Source organism: Acipenser ruthenus, chromosome 4, assembly GCF_902713425.1.
Source record: "Acipenser ruthenus chromosome 4, fAciRut3.2 maternal haplotype, whole genome shotgun sequence".
NCBI lineage: Eukaryota > Metazoa > Chordata > Actinopteri > Acipenseriformes > Acipenseridae > Acipenser > Acipenser ruthenus.
In genome coordinates, this window is record NC_081192.1 from 743,233 (window position 1) to 766,749 (window position 23,517).

General features: G+C 42.5%; 2 protein-coding genes across 13 annotated transcripts in view; one reads left to right on the forward strand and one right to left on the reverse strand.

Annotated features, from left to right (window-relative positions):
- Positions 1-9,593, forward strand: part of LOC117399345 (solute carrier family 45 member 4-like) — a 72,431-nt gene extending 62,838 nt beyond the window's left edge. For all 3 annotated transcript variants that reach the window (XM_059021262.1, XM_059021261.1, XM_059021263.1), the window contains 4 exons: positions 391-1,508; positions 2,388-2,487; positions 2,839-3,050; positions 6,515-9,593. In XM_059021262.1, coding sequence (XP_058877245.1) covers positions 391-1,508; positions 2,388-2,487; positions 2,839-3,050; positions 6,515-6,877 — 1,793 coding nt within the window. In that variant the 3' untranslated portion in view covers positions 6,878-9,593. The remainder of the gene's footprint in view (positions 1-390; positions 1,509-2,387; positions 2,488-2,838; positions 3,051-6,514) is intronic.
- Positions 9,594-13,285: 3,692 nt separating this feature from the next.
- Positions 13,286-23,517, reverse strand: part of LOC117400180 (DENN domain-containing protein 3-like) — a 61,305-nt gene continuing 51,073 nt past the window's right edge. For 6 of the 10 annotated variants that reach the window (XM_059021229.1, XM_059021240.1, XM_033999674.3 and 3 more), the window contains 2 exons: positions 18,339-18,476; positions 15,433-18,234 (listed from right to left, as the gene is read on the reverse strand). In XM_059021229.1, the coding sequence (XP_058877212.1) occupies positions 18,034-18,234; positions 18,339-18,476 (339 nt within the window). In that variant the 3' untranslated portion in view covers positions 15,433-18,033. Of the gene's footprint in view, positions 15,163-15,432; positions 18,235-18,338; positions 18,477-19,307; positions 19,393-23,517 lie in introns of those variants that run through there. The other 4 variants (XM_059021232.1, XM_059021257.1, XR_009326500.1 and 1 more) reach the window with 4 other exon arrangements.

A 23,517-nucleotide genomic window follows, 5' to 3' on the forward strand; every position in this document is an offset into this window, starting at 1 on the left:
TTACAGTATTTAACCCAATTTATCCTGCTACTAATGCACTGAAAGACCACCAAGATGAGATTACAGGTAATGAAGCATCTTACAAAAATGAAGCCTGTCATTTCATAATCGTGCTGTATATGTTAGGCAACTAATCAAATAACAATCCTGTTCCCATCTGTTAGGCATCAACTGTGTTGTTATAATTCCACACTAAACAGTAATTCAGCCTTGTGCTATGAAGTGTCCTTGCTATCGGAGGTTTATATTGAGGATGCACATTTGTGATATTATTTATTGGCTAATTAGGTTATTTTCTGATTTCCGACAGTTTTCCATGACAGACTTGCTGTCCAAAGGAGGAAATATAAAACCGTTCAGCGTCTCTTCCTCTCTTCCCCTTCCCTGCAGGTCTGGGTGGAGCTGTGGGGTACATGCTGGGTGGTCTGGACTGGACTCAGACCTTTCTAGGGCAGGTCTTCAAGTCTCAAGAGCAGGTCCTGTTCTTCTTTGCTGCTATCCTGTTCACCATGTCGGTGGGGCTCCACCTGTTCAGCATCGAGGAAGAGCAGTACAGCTCCCTGCAGGATCGGCTGGACGAGGAGGCCGAAGCCATGGGCTCCGTCAAGCTCAACGGCAGCCTGGGGGCCGCGGCACCGCCCTGCCCGGAGGAGATGGGAGGAGACGATCACTGCCGCTTCTACGACGAGGTGCGCTCAGAGCACGATCTGGACATGGAGTTCCTGGACGTGGGGATCGTGAGGAGCAAGAGCGACTCTGTGCTGCACGTCGTGGACGCCACGCTGGAGACGGAGCCCGAGCTGCTGTTTCTGCGGGAGATTGAGCCCTCCATCTTCCAGGACCACCTGTCCTCCTGCCACGGCACCCCGGCGCGCAGGAGCAGCAGCGGCAGCGGCAGCCAGGATGTGCTCCGGACCCGGTTCTGCCGGCTGTCTGCTTTCCTGCAGGAGAGCGAGAGCGATAGGGATGGGGTGGAGATGCTGCTGGATAACCAGCTGAATGAAGCCAAGGCGCCCGACCAGAACGGCGTTCCAGTCAGCAGTGGCAGCAAGGGCTTCGCCGAGCACAGTTGCATCGGCATGAAGCAGTCGAGCACCTCGGCCTCCATGCGCCGCCGCCGCCACATGTTCTACCGGCAGCCCTCCTACACCTTCTCCTACTACGGCAAGGTGGGCACTCACCGCTACCGCTACCGGCGCGCCAACGCCGTGGTGCTCATCAAGTCCTCCCGCAGCATGAATGACATCTATGACATGCAGAAGCGACAGAAACGGCAGCGGCAGCGGCTGAGGCACCAGAGCGGGAACACCAACTCCAGTGGGGACACGGAGAGTGAGGAGGGCGAGACGGAGACCACCGTGCGGCTGCTCTGGCTCTCCATGCTCAGGATGCCCCGTCAGCTCCTGTGCCTCTGCCTCTGCCATCTCCTCACCTGGTTTTCCATCATCGCCCAGGCCGTCTTCTACACCGACTTCATGGGCCAGGTCATCTATGAGGGGGACCCACAGGTACTGAGCTTCCCATCCACTCAGAGATACAGCACTGTGCCCTTGTGTAGACCTCATCCACCCTGAGATACAGCACTGTGCCCTTGTGTAGACCATATCCACCCAGAGATACAGCACTGTGCCCTTGTGTAGACCATATCCACCCAGAGATACAGCACTGTGCCCTTGTGTAGACCATATCCACCCAGAGATACAGCACTGTGCCCTTGTGTAGACCATATCCACCCAGAGATACAGCACTGTGCCCTTGTGTAGACCATATCCACCCAGAGATACAGCACTGTGCCCTTGTGTAGACCATATCCACCCAGAGATACAGCACTGTGCCCTTGTGTAGACCATATCCACCCAGAGATACAGGACTGTGCCCTTGTGTAGACCATATCCACCCAGAGATACAGGACTGTGCCCTTGTGTAGACCATATCCACCCAGAGATACAGGACTGTGCCCTTGTGTAGACCTCATCCACCCAGAGATACAGCACTGTGCCCTTGTGTAGACCATATCCACCCAGAGATACAGCACTGTGCCCTTGTGTAGACCTCATCCACCCAGAGATACAGGACTGTGCCCTTGTGTAGACCATATCCACCCAGAGATACAGGACTGTGCCCTTGTGTAGACCATATCCACCCAGAGATACAGCACTGTGCCCTTGTGTAGACCATATCCACCCAGAGATACAGCACTGTGCCCTTGTGTAGACCTCATCCACCCAGAGATACAGCACAGTCCTGGTGCTCTCATATCATGACACAAACACACATATTTGCAGATAATGGTGCTGTTGGTTTGATGTCATCACTTAGAAGGCTTGCTGTTTTGAGATCCTTGTTTTTTTTTTCTAGCTAAAGCTTTGCCGTTTTTTCTCCTGTAGGCTCCCACAAACTCCACCGAGCTGCGCAACTACCACAATGGAGTGCAGATGGGTTGCTGGGGGCTGGTCATCTATGCAACCACGGCTGCAATGTGCTCAGGTGAGAACATACACACCTGCATCGTATTCCATTACTTGCTGACACATTAGAGAACTGTTCTTCTTCTATAGGGGAATGGCCCTGTAGTGTTTTTTATTTTATTATTTTTATTTAATTTTATTTTTTTGTCAGATGCTTCAGTCCGTAGTCTCCATGCCTGATCTCTTTTCTTTATCCCCTGAATGCGCAAATTCAGTGGGAAGTGGAATCACGGCTGGGTTGCTTTCCAGTACAGCAGTACCTGTATTTTACACCTCTCTTGAGTTGTCTTCCCGATAAGAACACACTGTTACACTTTAATAAGCCTCAGAGCCGCTGTCCTACCACTGGTCCTGTGTTTTGTGTTTGCAGCCATACTACAGAAGTACCTGGACAACTATGACCTCAGCATCAAGATCATCTACATCCTGGGCACGCTGGGATTCGCCATCGGCACAGCAGTGATGGCCATCTTTCCCAATGTCTACGTAACCATGGTGATGATCAGCACCATGGGCATCATCTCCATGAGTGTGTCCTACTGTCCGTACGCCCTGCTGGGCCAGTACCATGAGATCGAAGAGGTGAGGGCCATGCATTGCAAACTGCTCAATCTCTGACATTGCAAACTGCTCAATCTCTGACATTGCAAACTGCATCAGGATTTTAGCAGTTAAGTATTTGATTATACAAAAAGTCAAGCTGGACTTATTGCCATATTGAGGTCATTTTGCTTTTTTTTCTGGGGGGGGGGGGGGGGGTCTTCATGATACACACTAGCACACTTGATATTTTGGTTTTGTTTTACCTGGGCAATTACTGTATCATTAGGTTCTCACATGAGTACCAGCAGAAACGGTTTGGTGCGCAACAAAATTAAGGGTCATTACCCAAGTCACTGTCTAGCTCCACCTCCTCCGACAGTTTAAACAATGGGATGTCAAGGATCACGGGTGCAAATTTGGAGCTGGATTCTAGTGCCATATAGCGCAAGCAACATTAAATTCTGGCGCCAGTAGATGTTGTTGTTTTATTCGTTAGCAACCATAGGTGATGATAGTTTGTCATTGGGTCTGGACTACTGAAATGACCCAACCACACTCATCCATATACACAGTAGAGAAGGATTACCTGTTTACTTGTTACTCGTCAGTTCATTCTCAGAGCTCAACACTTTCCTGGCCACCTGAATATAATCGCCGATTCTCTTTCTCGTTTCCAAACGCAGAGATTCAGAGTATTAGCTCCCGAAGACGACCTCCTGCCAACTCAGACTCCCCCCTTTTCAGAACTGACATTCATGTGAGCCACCCGCTGCATTCCCTGATTCTGCAGGCTCAAGAAACAACTCTTCTCAGCATCACTCCCCGCTCACTGCAAATGTACTGGTCATGCTGGAATTGATTTAAAATTTCACTTTGCATTCAACATTCCCTTCCCTTCATTTTCAATGCCCGTAGTATCATCCTATATTATGTCCCTTAAGAATAGAGCTATAAGTTTCCTCCATCTAAATTTCAGTTTTCGGTATCCAGTTTTTCTACAAACTCATTTTCGGCATCCCAGCTCTACACTCGGCAACTCGCAAATTTCACTAATCCTGAAAGGGCTTCAACGATCTCCCCCACTTGCCTACCTATGACCATCAAAGTACTCTCTTGGTGCCTCTCATCCGCTCCAGCTACTCCTCCCTATTTTAGATAAAACCTTAAAGCCCTTTTCTCTTAGCCTTCTTGGGTTCCTTAGGTGCTCAGAGTCTGCATCGCTCTCAAATTCATAATTATTGTTATAATTATTATTTGTTTATTTAGCAGAGGCCTTTATCCAAGGAGACTTACAGAGACTAGGGTGTGTGAACTATGCATCAGCTGCAGAGTCACTTACAATAACGTCTCACCCGAAAGACGGAGCACAAGGAGGTTAAGTGACTTGCTCAGGGTCACACAATGAGTCAGTGACTGAGGTGGGATTTGAACCGGGGACCTCCTGGTTACAAGCCCTTTTCTTTAACCACTGGACCACACAGCCTAAACCTTCAAGTGGGCTATATTCAATACTAATCGCGGCATTGAGACCGGCTTGTTCTTTTTGAGGATCTCAGCCTCGTCCAGTCGGCCAGGCAGCGAGCCCTCAAACCAAGTTAGGTTTGATGCCAAATGAATGTGTATATATAACATACTTCTCTGTTAAATCGCATACTCCGCATTCTCCACAATAAATATTTGTACTAAAACATTTTGTGATTGGTGTTTGTCCTGGACTACTGAATTGATCTGTAGTTACCTGGTTCGGTTTTGTCTCCCTTTTTGTGGATTGGTATTACGTTTGCAATTCTCCAGTCTGTCGGTACAACCCTTGTCTGAAGAGACTGTTGCATGATCTTGGTTAGCGGTTTGTAAATAACTTCTTTCATTTCTTTGAGTACTATTGGGAGGATCTCATCCAGCCCAGGGGATTTGTTTATTTTAAGAGCTCCTAGTCCCATTTTTTTCTCTTCGTCTATGATTTTGCCATTTGTATCTCTTAGACATTTTACTTCCTTGAATGTTCTTTTAGTGTTATAATATTGGAAAAACCTTTTGGAATTGGTTTTAGCCCCCTTAGCAATGTTCATTTCTATCTCTCTTGGCCTTTCTCACTTCCTTTTTGACTTGCGTTTGCAGTTCCAAGTACTCTTCTTTGTTTTTGGTCCCTTTTAAACGTTTTGTAAAGGGCCTTTTGTCTCAGAATTTTTATTTAATTGATCTATTAATCCTTTGCAGTCCATTTATTAAGTGTGTGACAGGCACGTCAGGTCCAATTTATTTTCACACGCGCAGTTAATTTTAGACGCGCTGTTTAAAAGTATTTTTTTTCACAGTCAAACGGGTTTAAAAGGCCCTGCATATCAACAAAGCACTCACTAGGCATCTCCAGCCCCGCCCCACCCTTTCGTTCGCTATCGCTTTCACATATGCTAAGAAATAAATAATAATAATAGTCGTACATACCGATCAATCATCTCCTGATCACTCGTTTTATCACCAAACTCCTCAATAATGCGATCCAAGTCATTATTTTATTACTATAACATCTTAAAAAATGCTCTGCAAATGTCTGTGATATTCTCTGAGCGCTGATTCAGTAAGAGCCAGCTTGTTTCCTTATGACCGCCCCTATCTGATGCCAGGGGCAAGTATGACTAATCATGAGATACGCCCTTTTTTTTTTTTTTTTCGACTTGTCTCGGCTCATGTCACTCCCACTCGGCCATTGAATGGTTTTCTCGGCTTTTTCCGTAGAACAAATGACTAAAAACCCGACATTGGACCTGATAGGAATAATTGCAATGTTGGACCAGGTCCGACATAGGACCGCAAAGGGTTAAGCCCTTTGACATTTTGTCCATTATTCTGACCCATATTGATTCTGTGTTTGTTTTTTTCTTCCAGATTTAACACCAGGGCTTCAAGACTATTTTTGATGTATAGCACTACCTCTTTTGTCCTGCCTGTCTTTCCTATACAGTGTATACCCACTAATATTATATTCGTCTCCATCACTCTCGGATAACCAAGTTTCTGTAACACCTATCACATTGTAGTTACTTGTTAGTGCAGTAGCTTCAAGTTCTAACATTTTGTTTCTGAGACTTCTAGCATTTAGATAAATACATTTAATGGCTATCTTACCTGAGTTGTTGCCCTTGTTTTGATGTAGTGTCCCCTCTTTTTCTTTGTTGATTCCCCCCCCCCCTTTCTAGTTTAAATCCTTTCTCCGAGTAGATTGGTTCCCTTTCTGTTTAAGTGTAGTCCGTCCCGCCTATATAGATAGTCCTTGTTGTAGAATGTGTTCCAATGTTCAAGGAAGGTGAGGACTTCCTGTGTGCACCACGAGTAGTAGTTACTCTTTCATAAGTGAATGTAGACAATTAAATAAATACATTACTGTGCTATTTGGAATGTCGAGAAATGTACAATGTGTGTGTGTGTGTGTGTGTGTGTGTGTGTGTGTGTGTGTGTGTGTGTGTATGTATATGTATGTATATTCATCTCTTTTTTTCCCCCAGTATATCCACGACAGCCCAGGCAACTCTAGACGAGGCTTCGGGATCGACTGCGCCATCCTGTCCTGCCAGGTGTACATCTCCCAGATCCTGGTGGCCTCAGCCCTGGGCGGGGTGGTGGAGGCGGTGGGCAGTGTGCGGGTCATCCCAATGGTGGCGTCAGTGGGGTCCTTCCTGGGCTTCCTGGCCTCCACATTCCTCGTCATCTACCCGCAGACACCGAGCGGCGACAAAGCCAAGGAAGAGCAACAAGCGGTGCTGGCCCTGCCGGCCGGCTCCTGTGATGTGGAGAAGCCCACCGTTCTGAAGCTGACCCACAAAGGGGCCGCCGCGTCCTACGATGTGGAATGCGAGTCCAGGCTGTGAACTGAGGGTGCAGAGAAAGGCGGGGGATTCCATGTATATAACCAATAGAAACATTCCAAATACAGAATCAGTAAAATGCAACATGTACTGCATGGTTTTGAAAGAATGCTCAGCTATGGAATGAAAGCGTTTCTGTTTGATTTCCACGGTGGCTGCATAATCTTTTAACTTCAGTGGAGTGGGGGATCTATCTTCTTTTGCTGTAGCAGAGTCTTATTGGGTTAGGGATCTCTTGGATGGGGATGCCTGATAGATATTTGCTTACTGTAAAATTAGAAATTTTGGCACTTTAAAAAACAAAAAACTAAAAAACCACAAAGAAATGAAAACAATGTTTTTCTAAATTAATTTGAGGAATCAACAGTTTTAATTGCTTATGCAAGTTTTGTTTCCTTTACATTGTGGTTGTATGTGTCGTTGGGTGGGGTGGGGGGAACTTGGGGTGGTGCTTGTTTAGTTTTGTTATTTTGGGTGGGGGTGGAGGTGGGGGGGGGGTGCAGTGGGGTTCTCTGGCAGTGGCACTTTCAGGCAGAGTTGATATTGTGCAGAAACTGCTGCAAGTTCTTGAGCTTCCTTCATTCTTGCAAACAGCCTCCATTCCTGATATCCTGGTTACACTTGAGAAAGCTGTTTTCAGCATCCTCAAATGCTTCAGTGGGCAGAAATACTGCTGTTTTCATTGTTCAGTTTAAGAAAAACAAAGGGTTTGCCTGTTTCTTGAAGCAGATCTTTGAAATAAACCTTCTGCATGACATCGGCTCTGCCTTCAGGGTCTGGACTGACCCAGGCGTGGGATGAATGTCCGAAGTTGCAGCAATGCGGGCACTTCACTGGATTGCTGGTAACATGCGGGCACTTCACTGGATTGGATCAGGATCTTGAGTCTCCTCTTACTCAGGCGCCAGTCTGGATCAGGCTCTTGAGTCTGCTGTTACTCAGGCGCCAGTCTGGATCAGGCTCTTGAGTCTGCGATCTCCAGGTTCTTCAGACTGATGATTTCACAATTCCTGTATTGCATGTACTAAGAGAAAATACACAGTGTTTCAAATGAAAAGAAATGAATACAATAAGAGCAATTAATTAATCCAAATCCTTAAACAAAGGTGCTGGGCAATTTTTTTTAATACATACACATATATATATATATGTGTGTGTGTGTGTGTGTGTGTGTGTGTGTGTGTGCGCGCACGTGTGTTCTTGTTTGTATGCGCACATAATAGTACAATCTATATAAGTAGATTCATGCAAATATATAAAATATATATATATATATATATATATATATAATGTGTTGAGTAGAAAAAGAAGATTGCATCTTAAGATTTTTCGAATGTAAAAAAGAAAAACCATCGTTTTTTTGACAAATCAATTGAAAGTTGCAATAATGTATCTGCCTCATTGATTAGGTGTAATAGTTTTAAGGGGGGGGGAGGGGGGGGGGGGGTAATTTTAGAAATGCATGCGTGACATTTTGATGTGTCCTTGTCATCAACACTGACATTTAGTCATTATGTAAAGAAAAAGAAACACTAGCGTATGTCATTCGTGAAAGACAATTTATTTTTTTTGAAAATTGTATTACTTGAAGTGCAACTGGAGTGTTTCTAAATCTGAGGGAACACGACGCCACTTTGTGGCTTGGAACTTGGGCTTCAGGAGACTAGGTTTCACTGCATGGCACACCAGAGGACACTTGGGGTTTGATAAAGCAAAGTTGCCTCAAACTAGGTCTCCCAGTTTCCTGGAACCAAGTTTCAAGTTTAAGTTTCAGCTTAACATGCAGATAAAGACACACGCATGAGCCATCTTTTCAGGAGCCTTGTGGAGCGCGGGGCTCAGACTAGTACACACCTCTAGTTCAAGTATTAGATTCCTTAGATTCCATCAAGTTACAATGTCATGGTGCTGAATGTAATACTTTTTGTTTGAATTCTTAATGTAGTAGCTGCAGAACCGAAGTTGCACAGGACTTTATAAAAACTCTACTACGTTGAAAAAAGAAATCTATATAAATATATAATCTTGGGAAAGGAAAAAACCCAAGACTGTTATTTGAGTAGATATTTATTTTTTCTGGAATTTTATTGCAAAATGTCCCTAGGTGTATGCTGACTTTATTTAATGAAAAAATAAATAAAATGTATATATATTTTAGACTTTGAACACAAATGAGACCCATTCTGACAACCTGAATGTGTGTGCCTATGGGAGTTTGGGGCCCAAAAGTCAACTAGTGAAAATGTCATATTGTGCATTAGTATCGGATTGTCACATTTCGCTTACTATTTGATTTTCATTATACAGTCAGAACTCACATATCCAACCCTATAAAATTTTGACTTCCCTGAAGAACAGACAATATCAAAAACTGACAATATCAAAAATACATATCTGAAAGGACTGTGTTTTAAAATAAGCAGGCTTCCATTTAGATGTACTGTTTTTGTTGGTACTATATTTTCAACAGAAGGAGTATTTTAATTCAGAATGATAGGATAATGAAAATATAATTTGCTAAAACTATGTTAACTGTAATACAGTGCATACTTTTAAATCCGGTACATATTGCAGCTGTATGTAAAATGTACCATTAACGACCCAACAGCAAAATGAAATCTAAATGTTATGCATGCACAGAACTCCATAAAACGTAAATGGCAATGCAATTTAGCAAAACAAAAAGATTAAAAAAAAAAAAAAAAAAAAAAAAAAAAAAGTTTCCACAATTAAAACTGTATCCAAAGTCAGTATTCAAAATTGCAGAATATAGTGCTCGATAAGGCCCTAATGTTACAGTTCACTTGCAAATGAAAATGCACAAAAACAACTAAAGAGCACATCTTTTTTGAAAAAAATGCATCACAGTATCTAAAACTGTTTAATGATTAACTGTTACATTACAGTAGCTTGCCTCATTCACTTTGTTTTGGCTGCATTTTCGTCAGGTGAAACTGGAGGAAGCGCTGTGTAACTGCACAATATAAGACAAACTGATTTGGCATTAGAGAGATTTTTTTTTAACATGGGCTGTGACGGGTAATTCAGATCAATTGTAACAAAGAGATGGGCATGTATCAGAAAACTGGTGACAGAGTCGGAAATCGCGTGTGGCGGGTAGGTGCATTAATTTGTAACATATATATAATGGGGATTGATTTTATTCTTAATACAAGGGCAGTAAAACGCGACTGACGTGTATCTGGGTAACGGATATCTGAGTGCTGACTGTACAACTTTTCTCTTCGTTTTTTAAGGTGTATATATGTGTATCTTTCTCGTCTAGTTTTCGTTTGTGTAACTAGTGTATCGCATTTTACAGCTTAGACATTAAATACTGTATATAAGGCACGTGTACATTTTCTTCTGCCTATTTTTAGAACCTAAAAAAAGTAAATCCCTATTAAACACACATGACCTTACTTTAATCAACAGAAGATGCTTTAAGATGGCATTTGCCATTTGAACATTGGTTTTGTTTTTCTTCTGGTTTTTGTAAAATATTTTTTAACAGTAAACATTTACCTATTCATACAAAACATTTAGTTTCACTTGGCTTTCAGAAAATGGCACACACAAAAAATGCACTAATACAAACATTCTGACAGGACCACATTACTCAACCTCATTTTATTATTTAAGGGTGTGTTGTTGACAGAAGTTACTTTGTTCTTGTTAGAAACCTAAACCCTAAATGAATTTCATCATGTCAAATTTACCCTTTAACATCCCATAGTATTGATAGCACGTACAGCATGCTCAGATCAGTTGCTCAGATGGATAAGGACGCCCAATGCTTGCGTTACTCTTCTCTTAATCAATAGGTGCGAGCACGGGGGAGGCTGCTACTCCAGACCCTGCAGCTAATCCTTTAAACTCAAAGCTTTTGGATCAGGATTCAGTATTTAACAGCTATTACTTTACAATAAGAGTGTTTTATAATTTAAATTAAAAGCATAAAAGATCTGCAGGTACCAGGCCGTTTTCTGAAACTTCTTACTCTGTGTGTGTGTCCTGTTTGTTCCTCTGTGTGTGTGTGTGTGTGTGTGCGTCCTGCCCGTTCCTGTGTGTGTGTGTGCGTCCTGCCCGTTCCTCTGTGTGTGTGTGTGTGTGTGTGTGTGTCCTGCCCGTTCCTGTGTGTGTGTGTGTGCGTCCGTCCTGCCCGTTCCTCTGTGTGTGTGTGTGTGTGTGTGTCCTGCCCGTTCCTCTGTGTGTGTGTGCGTCCTGCCCGTTCCTGTGTGTGTGTGTGTGTGTCCTGCCCGTTCCTCTGTGTGTGTGTGCGTCCTGCCCGTTCCTGTGTGTGTGTGTGTGTCCTACCCGTTCCTGTGTGTGTGTGTGTCCTGCCCATTCCTGTGTGTGCGCGTCCTGCCCGTTCCTCTGTGTGTGTGCGTCCTGCCCGTTCCTGTGTGTGTGTGTGTGTCCTGCCCATTCCTGTGTGTGCGCGTCCTGCCCGTTCCTCTGTGTGTGTGTGCGTGTGCGTCCTGCCCGTTCCTCTGTGTGTGTGTGCGTCCTGCCCGTTCCTGTGTGTGTGTGTGTGTGTGTGTCCTGCCCGTTCCTGTGTGTGTGTGTGTGTGCGCGTCCTGCCCGTTCCTCTGTGTGTGTGTGTGCGTCCTGCCCGTTCCTGTGTGTGTGTGTGTGTGTGCGTCCTGCCCGTTCCTCTGTGTGTGTGTGTGTCCTGCCCGTTCCTGTGTGTGTGTGTGTGTGTGTGTGCGTCCTGCCCGTTCCTGTGTGTGTGTGTGTGTCCTGCCCGTTCCTGTGTGTGTGTGTGTGTGTGTGTGCGTCCTGCCCGTTCCTGTGTGTGTGTGTGTGTCCTGCCCTTTTGTGTGTGTTTGAGGTTGGGATGTCCATGAGAGGGCTGTCGGTGTTCTCATCTTGGCCTGTGAGGCCTGTGCTGTGCTGAGTGTCAGTTGAGACAGTTTCAGGTTCCCAAGCATGCTCAGTCTGCATGGGAATACAAATGAGAGAACATAGCAATGGATTCACTGTACTCTGCTCTATTGATCTTGACTGTAACTAAATGTGTGGCTTCAAGATTGTCTATCTCCAGTAGGAGATGTGAGCACATTCGTAGAGGAGGGATGTTGCATTCGTTTGCTGTGCCTTGCAATGCGCTTCGCATTCAAGATTAACCCTCCCAACCCCAACATGCCAGTGATTAGGATCTCATAAGGATGGCACACATAGCAAGGTGCTGACAGGATAAGGGCTAGGGAAGGCTAGCAGATAGGCAGCTAGTTTGAAATGACTTAGAACAATATTCAATCTATTGCGAGTTTAAAACTTGCCCACCGTGCATTCTTGTGCTCCCATTTATTTCTTACCTGTACTTTGAATATTATTTCAGCCTTTGTACTGAAAACATTTTCTTTCTTCCTACCACAGCTAAAATACAGTAAATCTGAATAGCGGCAAGCATGTTTTAATTGGAGTGCAGCCTGAGATGTCAACTGAAATCCATGTTGTGTTTGCCTGTAGATTCCGCTGCCTCATTGATCAGGGGAAACTTGATCTGAAATCAACAAGTGTGCCATGCAGTAGTACAGTTAGGTGATCACCTGTTTAAAATGAAGCTGCATACTGCCTCGGCACTATGCAGTAGTACAGTTAGGTGGTCACCTGTTTAAAATGAAGCTGCATACTGCCTCGGCACTATGCAGTGGTACAGTTAGGTGGTCACCTGTTTAAAATGAAGCTGCATACTGCCTCGGCACTATGCAGTGGTACAGTTAGGTGATCACCTGTTTAAAATGAAGCTGCATACTGCCTCGGCACTATGCAGTAGTACAGTTAGGTGATCACCTGTTTAAAATGAAGCTGCATACTGCCTCGGCACTATGCAGTAGTACAGTTAGGTGATCACCTGTTTAAAATGAAGCTGCATACTGCCTCGGCACTATGCAGTAGTACAGTTAGGTGGTCACCTGTTTAAAATGAAGCTGCATACTGCCTCGGCACTATGCAGTAGTACAGTTAGGTGGTCACCTGTTTAAAATGAGGCTGCATACTGCCTCGGCACTATGCAGTAGTACAGTTAGGTGGTCACCTGTTTAAAATGAAGCTGCATACTGCCTCGGCACTATGCAGTAGTACAGTTAGGTGGTCACCTGTTTAAAATGAAGCTGCATACTGCCTCGGCACTATGCAGTAGTACAGTTAGGTGATCACCTGTTTAAAATGAAGCTGCATACTGCCTCGGCACTATGCAGTAGTACAGTTAGGTGATCACCTGTTTAAAATGAAGCTGCATACTGCCTCGGCACTATGCAGTAGTACAGTTAGGTGATCACCTGTTTAAAATGAAGCTGCATACTGCCTCGGCACTATGCAGTAGTACAGTTAGGTGATCACCTGTTTAAAATGAAGCTGCATACCGCCTCGGCACTATGCAGTAGTACAGTTAGGTGATCACCTGTTTAAAATGAAGCTGCATACCGCCTCGGCACTATGCAGTAGTACAGTTAGGTGATCACCTGTTTAAAATGAAGCTGCATACCGCCTCGGCACTATGCAGTAGTACAGTTAGGTGATCACCTGTTTAAAATGAAGCTACATACCGCCTCGGCACTATGCAGTAGTATCTCTTTTTAAACCGCACGTAGAGTATATAGATTTTTTCTTCCTGGTTCAAAGTGGTTCACTTTTCTTCTCCGAGGGTTTTTGTATTAGTGTGTGTGCCCAGTTTAAAAAGTACTGTCTCCGTTTCATATGAAATGCCAAAACATAGAAATCTTGGATTAGAAAGTCACACCAAAAGTTGTATATTCTAGAAGTTCTATGAGTATTACTTGGCTGTGTGTTAGAGATATGAAATGCTTTATTGCTGTGGTTTTACTTGTGTTAGTGTTTTCAGGAGGACTCCTTGTTCCACTTGGAATACACTCATGAGAAGCAAGGTCCTACTCTGTTACCAGGGCTGGCTGTCAGTGTTACACTCAGAGCATTAGACAGTTCTTTCCTTCCCTAAACTGTGGAACAGAGTGATTTCATTGCAGGTTACCTTGAGGAGCATTTAACAGATTCAAATCAAAGACCAAAATTTCTAAAAGCATTGGCTGGAGAAAGAGTAGCTGATGAATAATGTTTTAAGGTGGGCTGGGTTTTGTAAATAATATTCAGTTTACCCCATCCTGTCCTGACAATAAGCTCAAAGCAGGCTGAGCTAGGCGTTCATTGAAACATGTATTGTTTAAATCATAGCACTGTCACCCTTTCATGTTGTGCACTTTCATTACGTTGTCGAGGGTCCAGTGTCGCAAACTGTTCTGTTTTATTAAATTATGTCTTTTTTATTTTATTTTGGACAGGTCCGTTTAACTGTGGCGAACGCAATGTGTTTCTCGTGTAACATGGCCAGCACAATCGCCATCTGCAACATTCATGACAATTGAGCGATTTAACAACTGAAATTGATATACATAGAAAAATGCCTCATTACAGTTTTTAACCATTCAAAATGTGCATATAGCCATCATGTATTTTTTAATATTTGGTTCCATAGTGAACTGGCCATAAGGCAACTGCTTTTTTTTATCAACTTATTAAGTTGGGGCACTGTTGTAGTTCTTGCTGATTTATAGCAATGTTATTAAACTTTTAACGAAGTGTGTTTTAGTGTGTTAAACACATGATGCTTTGAAAGATAACGGGATTAAAGCAAAGCAATGTCACAGACTGCCGGGCTGGAAACTTGTATGAAGGGGACGGTTTTAAATCATGACTAGTTTTAAACCGAGGGAAAGAGACATGTTTGGCTTCTCCACTAAACACTCAAGTGACTGAGCAGACTGAAAGGGCATCCACTAATTGGGGAAGTTGTTTCCAAAATGAAGGTACAGCAACCTCAATTCTTTTAGTATTCCCAGACTCTTCTCCACCACATGCATACAGGTCATACTGTACAAGCATCCCTTTCCCAATTTGTTTTATCTAATTATACAGAACATTTTTAGTTGTTTTCATATTTTCTTATTTTTGCACATTAGACCAATCAATCACACATACATACAGAGAAAACTACACTGAGTGAATGAATATCATGAATTTCAACAGACCCCTAGTTCCAACACGCGATGCTGGACAGACCCCTAGTTTCAGAGCATCTTCACTCCACCTTCCAGATAGCCACTTTACCATCTTCACAAGAGGATCCACATATCCACAGAGCACAGTGCCTGCACAGCCGCTGAGTGGGCCACCAGCTCCTTCTCCACACTGTGCTTCTCGATGTCCACCACATAGATCTTTCCTCTCAATTTACCCTGCGATTTACCCCTGCTGCCAACCCACATCTGATGGAATAAACAACATTTAACAAAAAAGCATCTGATGCTGGACAGACCCCTAGTTTCAAGCCACAGCTTGTCTTTTTTAGTTTGGCAGGGTGGACATAGCCTTTGTTTTTATTAAGCTGTTTAGATAGGGTTTTATGAGCCTCTCTTTTGATGCTGGATACATTTCAACATTACTGTTGCATGGTGGTTTCCAGGGAATAAATAAAAGTATGTTACTTTTTTTTTCCTCTGGTTCTTGAACACTTTTTTCATTTGTGTAAACTCTGGTTTGAAAATACGGAGTTTATTTACTCAAAAGGAGAAGAATAAACGTATTCCATGGATAGTGTGTTGTACAAAAGACATTGTTCACAACTCCACTCAGAATAAAACATATTGCAGTAGCATTTGTGTGTGCTTGTTTTTCTTGCATTTAATCTCACCTCATGAACCTTGTTGCGACATGTTTATCAGAGAGCCATGAAGATCATGTTCTATTCTAAAGTGCTGTACTTCCTCCAGGTTTTCCCTATGCATCGAAATGCCCTACCAGTTTCTCTTTTGCACTCAAACGATCAGTACACAGATATTCTGGAGGTGAAGTGAATTGCTTTTCTCTGGTTCAGGTGGCAGATCACACCCTCTTATTTGAGTGCAACACTGTGGCCTTCCTGCATTGAAACATGGTCAGCAGGTACGAGATACCTATTGTGGAAGGGCAACGTGTGGACCTGGCTGGCCAGCAGCAGGAATGGCAGACACAGAGACGAAAGACTGCAGTTCAGCAAACAAATGAATGCACGCAAACAGAGCTATCACAGTGCAGACCCAAGGAGCACAACCTGCTGCTCCCAGTCCTTTCACCAAACTAAAAGACCCATAACGAAGGGGCTGGGGCTGATTGACAATCAATCAATCAGCCAGCACCTGGCCATATTCTGCACATGGATTTGGCTGGAATGGGATTTTAACCCCATCCCTTCCACATTTACATTCAAAATAAACAAGCATTAGTCAGAACAAAAAAACACACACACACTCATTACAAGGCCTGCCGGGCCTCAGCCCTGCCACACAACGTTCAACTGCCAAGAAGGGAGGGGCAGTACACAATTGAAATCGTCAGCAAGAATACTTTTCATTCAGTTCCGAGTGCTACCTGGTTTCCACCAAGCAGTGGCACTTGCTGACAGAGGTGGAGGAAGGCAGAGGATCCTGTCACTGGCAGACTGTAAATGCTGCTTTAGCCTTGCATGATTTCCTGATCCAATCGCTGTGCAATCAGGAGACCCATTACTCCCAAGACCCTAGTCTCTGGACTCAGCTGCAAGGCACTGGAGTGACAAAACTAACACACATTATTATTCAAGTATTTAAATAATGCATTTTGTATATAAACCTGTAAAACAGATCTCAAATATTGAACTGTACTGTGCAAAAAAGTTAGATCTGAAAAGAATGAATTAATTAAAAATCACAAAATCTCATTGCTTTTTCTTGTAAATTTCTTGTCTTCGTTTCATAAAGTTGCTTATACAAGGGCCTCCAGCGGTTGCAAACAGTAATTACAATATTTTATCTTACAAAGCAACAGTTATTAACCAAGTAAAAATACTAAGGGTTAGATGTACTAAGATGGGCCAGTCGCAGCGCAAACATACCGCAGTTTGCATTTTCGTTACAACAATTCGCAAAGTGCACATTTTGTTGTATGTGCTCGTAATATACTAATTTAAATACTATTTGCCTATTTAATTAAGGTATATTTAAATGACGTTAAAGGGAGTTTTAAAAAAAAAAAAAAAGGATTAAAAAACAAAACAGGGATAGGCAGTGTAAGAAAAAAGTGTTACAGAGATTTACAATTAAAAACTGCATCAACTCGCCAAACTGTCTACATACACTTTACATTTTAAAAATAATATCCCATAAAAAAATGGTTTTCCTTGATTTGACATATTAAACCATGGAAACCTTATGCAGTGAATAGAAAACTAAAAGCAACAAGTAACTTCCTGCAGGAATTGTATGCTTTAACTAGAAGTTACACAAAGTATTTTAACATAGTTATAAGGGCTTTTCCATTTTAGTAATGAAACATTCAGATACATATTAACTGTAATATATCAACTGTAGTGCATACACTTTAGAAAAGGCATCTTTGTATGGACAATTTGTCTATGGTCTAAGGCCGCAGAGGTACAAAGGTTTAGTGTAGAGGACCAAAATCCACAATACCAAAAAAGGACAAAGCCAGACCCAGTTCAAATTCAGCTGTGAAACTGGAGTCCAGGTTTCTGGATAGGATTTAGGAGAGAAAAAATCATTGTTCAGCAAGTCCTGCATTTCTGTTCTCACATGAGGAGGAGATGGGTTCTCCAGAAGGTTCAGTTACTGTAGAGTGTTGGATCGATTCATTTGTGTTCTCACATCTCCCATGAGGAGGAGATGGGTTCTCCAGAAGGTTCAGTTACTGTAGAGTGTTGGATCGATTCATTTGTGTTCTCACATCTCCCATGAGGAGGAGATGGGTTCTCCAGAAGGTTCAGTTACTGTAGAGTGTTGGATCGATTCATTTGTGTTCTCACATGAGGAGGAGATGGGTTCTCCAGAAGGTTCAGTTACTGTAGAGTGTTGGATCGATTCATTTGTGTTCTCACATGAGGAGGAGATGGGTTCTCCAGAAGGTTCAGTTACTGTAGAGTGTTGGATCGATTCATTTGTGTTCTCACATCTCCCATGAGGAGGAGATGGGTTCTCCAGAAGGTTCAGTTACTGTAGAGTGTTGGATCGATTCATTTGTGTTCTCACATCTCCCATGAGGAGATGGGTTCTCCAGAAGGTTCAGTTACTGTAGAGTGTTGGATCGATTCAGGTTGCAGAGCATCTTCACTCCACCTTCCAGATAGCCACTTTACCATCTTCACAAGAGGATCCACTCAGCACATATCTGTGCTCCACAGAGCACAGTGCCTGCACAGCCGCTGAGTGGGCCACCAGCTCCTTCTCCACACTGTGCTTCTCGATGTCCACCACATAGATCTTTCCTCTCAATTTACCCTGCGATTTACCCCTGCTGCCAACCCAGATCTGATGGAATAAACAACATTTAACAAAAAAGCATTGATTTTTTTTTTCTGAAATGAATGTCTGTACCATATACAGGAACTCTAAACAAACAATCTGCAAGTTACCTGGTTCTTGACTTTTATCATACAGCTGACCCCTGTGCAGTCCTGCAGTTGGATTCTATGAAAGGGTTTGGACAGGTCTTTAACATGCCAGATACAAAGCTCACCACATCCAGCAGAAGCAGTCCACAGCTGGTCACGCTAAAAGAAAATAATAACAATAACAACAACCTCAGGTTTTCAAAGTATTTCTCTTTAACAAGTTATTTTGATGGCAGGTATTTAGAAAACAGGCTGAAACTTGTTAACTGTGTTCATTGCACAATAAGAAGCAATGCCTTTCCCTCCTCTACACAGTTATTGAGTATTCTACTCATCTCAAGCATGCTCACTGGGGTGTTATTAAGCAATTACTTTCCCTCCTCTACATAGTTATTGAGTATTCTACTCATCTCAAGCACGCTCACTGGGGTGTTATTAAGCAATACTGTAGTGATGGCTTTCTGCATGAGGTATTAATTATGTTATTAATTATAAGTTTTACTAATTCAGTTGCTTTAATATGCTTTTATATTAAGTTTCTATACAGTATTGTGTAAGTTTCGAGTTCTTGGAGTTTTGCACAGCCTAACACGACTGAAAGTCACAGATAGGTGTCTGAGCTAAACACTAAGAGGCAGGATATTAGCAGAGATAGTGTGAGATGGGGGAGGGGAACTGAAAGACAATATGGATGCGCCCTGCTAGGTACCACGTGGTATGCAACCCCCCTTTTCCCCCGCAGAGGGAATGTGCAATGAGAGTGGAAACCCCTATCATTGGACAGAAGTAAGACAAATGGGAGTGGAGTCAACAATTGCTTACAAAGGAATAAATGCCAAACATTGTAAAGTTGTCAGTCTTTTCATCTCTTTCAAATTGACTCCATGAATATCCGTGCTTTCTAAAACAAACATATGCACTGAGCTGTACTGAGGCCTTGTCTAAAGTCAGTTTAAATCTCATGCTTATATGATTGTATTGGAGGTATACCTTTCTTGTACATAGTGTTTTTTAATCAAAAACCATTCGTCAGCTTAATTTCTTCACTACAGATTGGTGCCGAAACCCAGGATTCCTGAAAAGCAATGGTTTTTGAATTAATCACACATAGTGAAGGGAAAGAGAAAGGCAAAGAATTAGTGAGTCGAGATACTCGGGGTAGAATCTTTCAGCAGAGAGATCCCATGGTAGATAGAGAATCAAATAGTGATTTTCAAAGTGTAAGGGACTTACAGGAATTCAGACAAAATAAAAAAATAAGTGAAGAAAAATAGCGGCAAATTGTAAATCCTGGTGAAGAGGCAGGTGACCTCAAAATCTCGACCGTAAGACCCGCTGAGGCAAACTGAGTTATGTAATTAAAAATCCTGGTGAAGAGCCAGAGTGACCTCAAAATCTCGACCGTAAGACCCGCTGAGGCAAACTGAGTTATGTAATTAAAAATCCTGGTGGGGCTCCCGAGTGGCGCATCCAGTAAAAGCACTCGCTAGAGTGCAGGATGCGCTCTATAGCCTGGATATTGCCGGTTCGAGTCCTGGCTATTCCACAGCCGACCATGGACGGGAGCTCCCAGGGGGCGGCGCTCAATTGGCCGAGCGTCGCCCGGGGGGAGGGAGGGTTAGGTCGGCCAGGGTGTCCTCGGCTCACCGCGCAGCAGCGACCCCTGTAGTCTGACCGGGCGCCTGTGGGCTTGCCTGTAAGCTGCCCAGAGCTGCGTTGTCCTCCGACGCTGTAGCTCTGAGGCGGCTGCACGGTGAGCTCGCAGTGTGTAAAGAAGTGGGCGGCTGACGGCACACGCTTCGGAGGACAGCATGTGTTCATCTTCGCCCCTCCCGAGTCAGCGCAGGGGTGGTAGCGGTGAGCTGAGCCTAAAAAATAATTGGGCATTTCAAATTGGGGAGAAAATAATAAAAACTAAATTGGCAACGACTAAATTAAAAAAAAAAAAATTATGAAGAGCCAGAGTGACGTCAAAATCTCGACCGTAAGACCCGCTGAGGCAAACTGAGTTATGTAATTAAAAATCCTGGTGAAGAGCCAGAGTGGCATCAAAATCTCCACTAAGTCCCGCTGAGGCAGCAGAGTCACGTGAATTAAAAATCTTGGTGAAAAGCCAAGGTAACATTAAAATCTCTTATCATAAGTCCCGCTGTGGCAAACAAGAGTTACATAAATTTAAAATCCTGGTCGGTGAGACCTACGTGCAGGTAGGCCTTGCAATCACCTCCCCAGACTATATTTCCCGGATTGATATACAAGATTCGATCACTGACAGGCCCTATTGTGGCACTTCTGAGTACTATATACAAGGGAAAATAATCAAATTAAAATGGCCAAGGATATATCATATATAGAACAAGTGCTAATCAAAGTGAATCAAACACTAAAAGAAATGAGAAAAAAAAAGATTGTATCCATTCAAGTGTAAAACCGAACAGGAATTAAACACATGGCGGAAGGAATCTGGCAGTAAAAAGAATGATGACAAAACATAGATAAGAGCTATAATAGGTAGTTTCCAAAGTAGAGTAATGGTAATTAAGAAGTTGTTTATTAATGATTGTTTGGGTTAGACTGGTTTTGCTTAAGCAAGGAAATAAAGCAACATCTTAGAAAAAAAGAGGAATTTTGAGAATGTGTTTATTAATGATTGTTTAGTTCATGCCTGAGCTGAGCAGGGAGATAACATTTTCTTTGAATGGAAAACAAATAATAAAAAATAATAATGAAACAGAAACTCAGTACTGTAAAGTACCAAGTTATGTTCCTAGCATCGAACTGCCTTTATGTTGAAGTACGTCACTTTATGTGTTTGTCTTGGTGTGTTTAACTGTGTGTGAATCTTGAGTAGGCCTATGTGTGTGCGTGAATGCGTAAACTGTGTTTACGAATTAGCAGAGCGTTTGGCAGCAATTAGACTGAGATAGAGACAGACTCCGTTTACAGTTTCAGAAGGGAAGCCAGTTTCTGTTTAGGAATACAAAAAAACATTGAACAAAACTCAGCTTATCAGCCAATTTATTACTGACGCCGCAAAGATAGCACTAAAATATATTGCAGATAACAGAGTTAAATTTGAGTACTGTCTGGTTTCACAAACTGTAATTTAAAAGGCTTTGAAAAACATGTTATATATTTGTTATAAGCTTCCGCAAAATACGAAGGAAAAAAACAGCTATTGTCTGTGTACATGCGATTCTTAGCTGAATACTGTTTTACAGACAGAGGTGGATGGAGCCAGCAGCAAGCGCTGGCAGCATGAAAAATAAAAAATTGATTGAGAGCGTGTGGTTTTAAAACTGCTTATGGGTAACTTAGAGGGGGGAAACAATTCTTGGAGATTGTTAAATCTGTCACAAACTAAGTTACCAAGAGTATTTGTACTAAGAAATATTCTCGTGATTACGCAGTGGTTAAACTCTACGTACAAGTATTATTGTGTTGTGGCAATATTGTAAACCAGACGTGGTTTAATGTATTGCAAATAGCATAAATAAGACTTTATATTCAAGTGTTATTGTGTTGTTGCTATGGCGCAAACCAGACGTGGTTTGGATTATGACAAATAACATTAATAAGGCTTTGGAGTACTGTTCATAACATTAATTAAAGCTATTATTTTATTAATTTGATTATTTTGACGGTTAAATTCCACCGTGGTTAAAGTAACATTTAAATTTAAACCCAAAACTATTTCTTTTATTTGTATGACATAAACGGAGTAGTAAAGTTTTAGAAACTTTCTATTTTTCACCAATTAACAAATTAATTTGTTAACTTTTAAAAATGCAGTAGTATTTAATCATGCTAACATGTTTTTAAAAAGGTTTTAAAACTTGATTTAAAAATGGACAACATATTTGCTATAACAGGGACCAGCCCGCATGAAATGATGGCAAGGAGAATGATGAGGCTACCAAAATATCCTAATCCAATGGTAAGCGCTCAAATAAAAAGAAATCTAATTAAAAACTTGACACATGTGCAGAACAGGTTAGCACAGTTCAAAATTGAAGCTGGTATTGAACAAAAAAATGATGCAAGCTGAAAATGACCGCAAATATGTTAATCTGAAATTAACGTAGGACCAGGGTATTTATACCAGAGACCCCTAACCCCAAAATGACACAGTCCATACACAGTAACCCACAAGTTCAATGTGTATGTGGGAGTCATTATAAAAATAAATAAATAAAATGGTATCACATCTCAGAAGTGAAAGTTATAAAAACTGCATAACAGTATATACTACACTCGATCAATCCCTCTCTCCACAGAATAACGGAAGCCAGATGGGACCCTCCTGCGACCATGGTGAAGAAGACACAGTGCATTAAACAAGGACAGTGTGTACGATTGCAGTTCAAACGTGCACTGAGACCACAGGCACGGCCAAAAGGCTTTGAACTTACACCCTGCAGCTGGAGTCGTGGAGACCCACATGAAAACCTGAGCACCATCTTTCAATGGAGAAAAGGAGAACAAGAGCATCTTATACTAAACGAATCAAGCATGAACTCTGATCACAGACTGTGCCTCCACAATTGTAAACAATGACACTGAACAGTATACTCAACAATGTTTGGAGTTAGAGGTAGGGCTATGGTCCAATAATGATGCTCTAAACAGTACAGTATGGTCAGTATGAAGGAACATATGAGGAGGGATAATGCCAGCCACCAAAAGAATGGCTGGGTAACACCTATTTCTTGATGAATAACTGTAACATGAGCAGTCAAACTTGTATTTGGAAATCAATTTGAAATATAACACTGACCTCTTGCAAAAATGACCAACCAAGGGAGTGCCCAACAAAAAAAAGCCCCCTCCCCCCCCAATGGAGGAAGACATCATTATTGGTCCAGAGTGTAAAAGTGTTTTGAATAATGTAAGTATAGTATTGACACATGTTATGTTTAATCTCAGACAGTGGTTACAAAGAAAGGACAGTGATATGGTGACAAAGCATGCTGTTATGAAACTAAAGCCCTGTCCACACTATGCCTTTAAACCGTATTAGTTGCATTTAAGCCGGCTTAAAAGTGCTAAATACGGTTTGCGTCCACACTACGCAGCATTTAATACCGTACTCAAGAACCGGACTCAAGACCACCTCAGGAGGTAGTCTCGAGTGCGGTTCTAATTAGATCGCATCAGGTAGTGCGATTTATCAGAAGTGTGGACGCTGTAATACCAAACT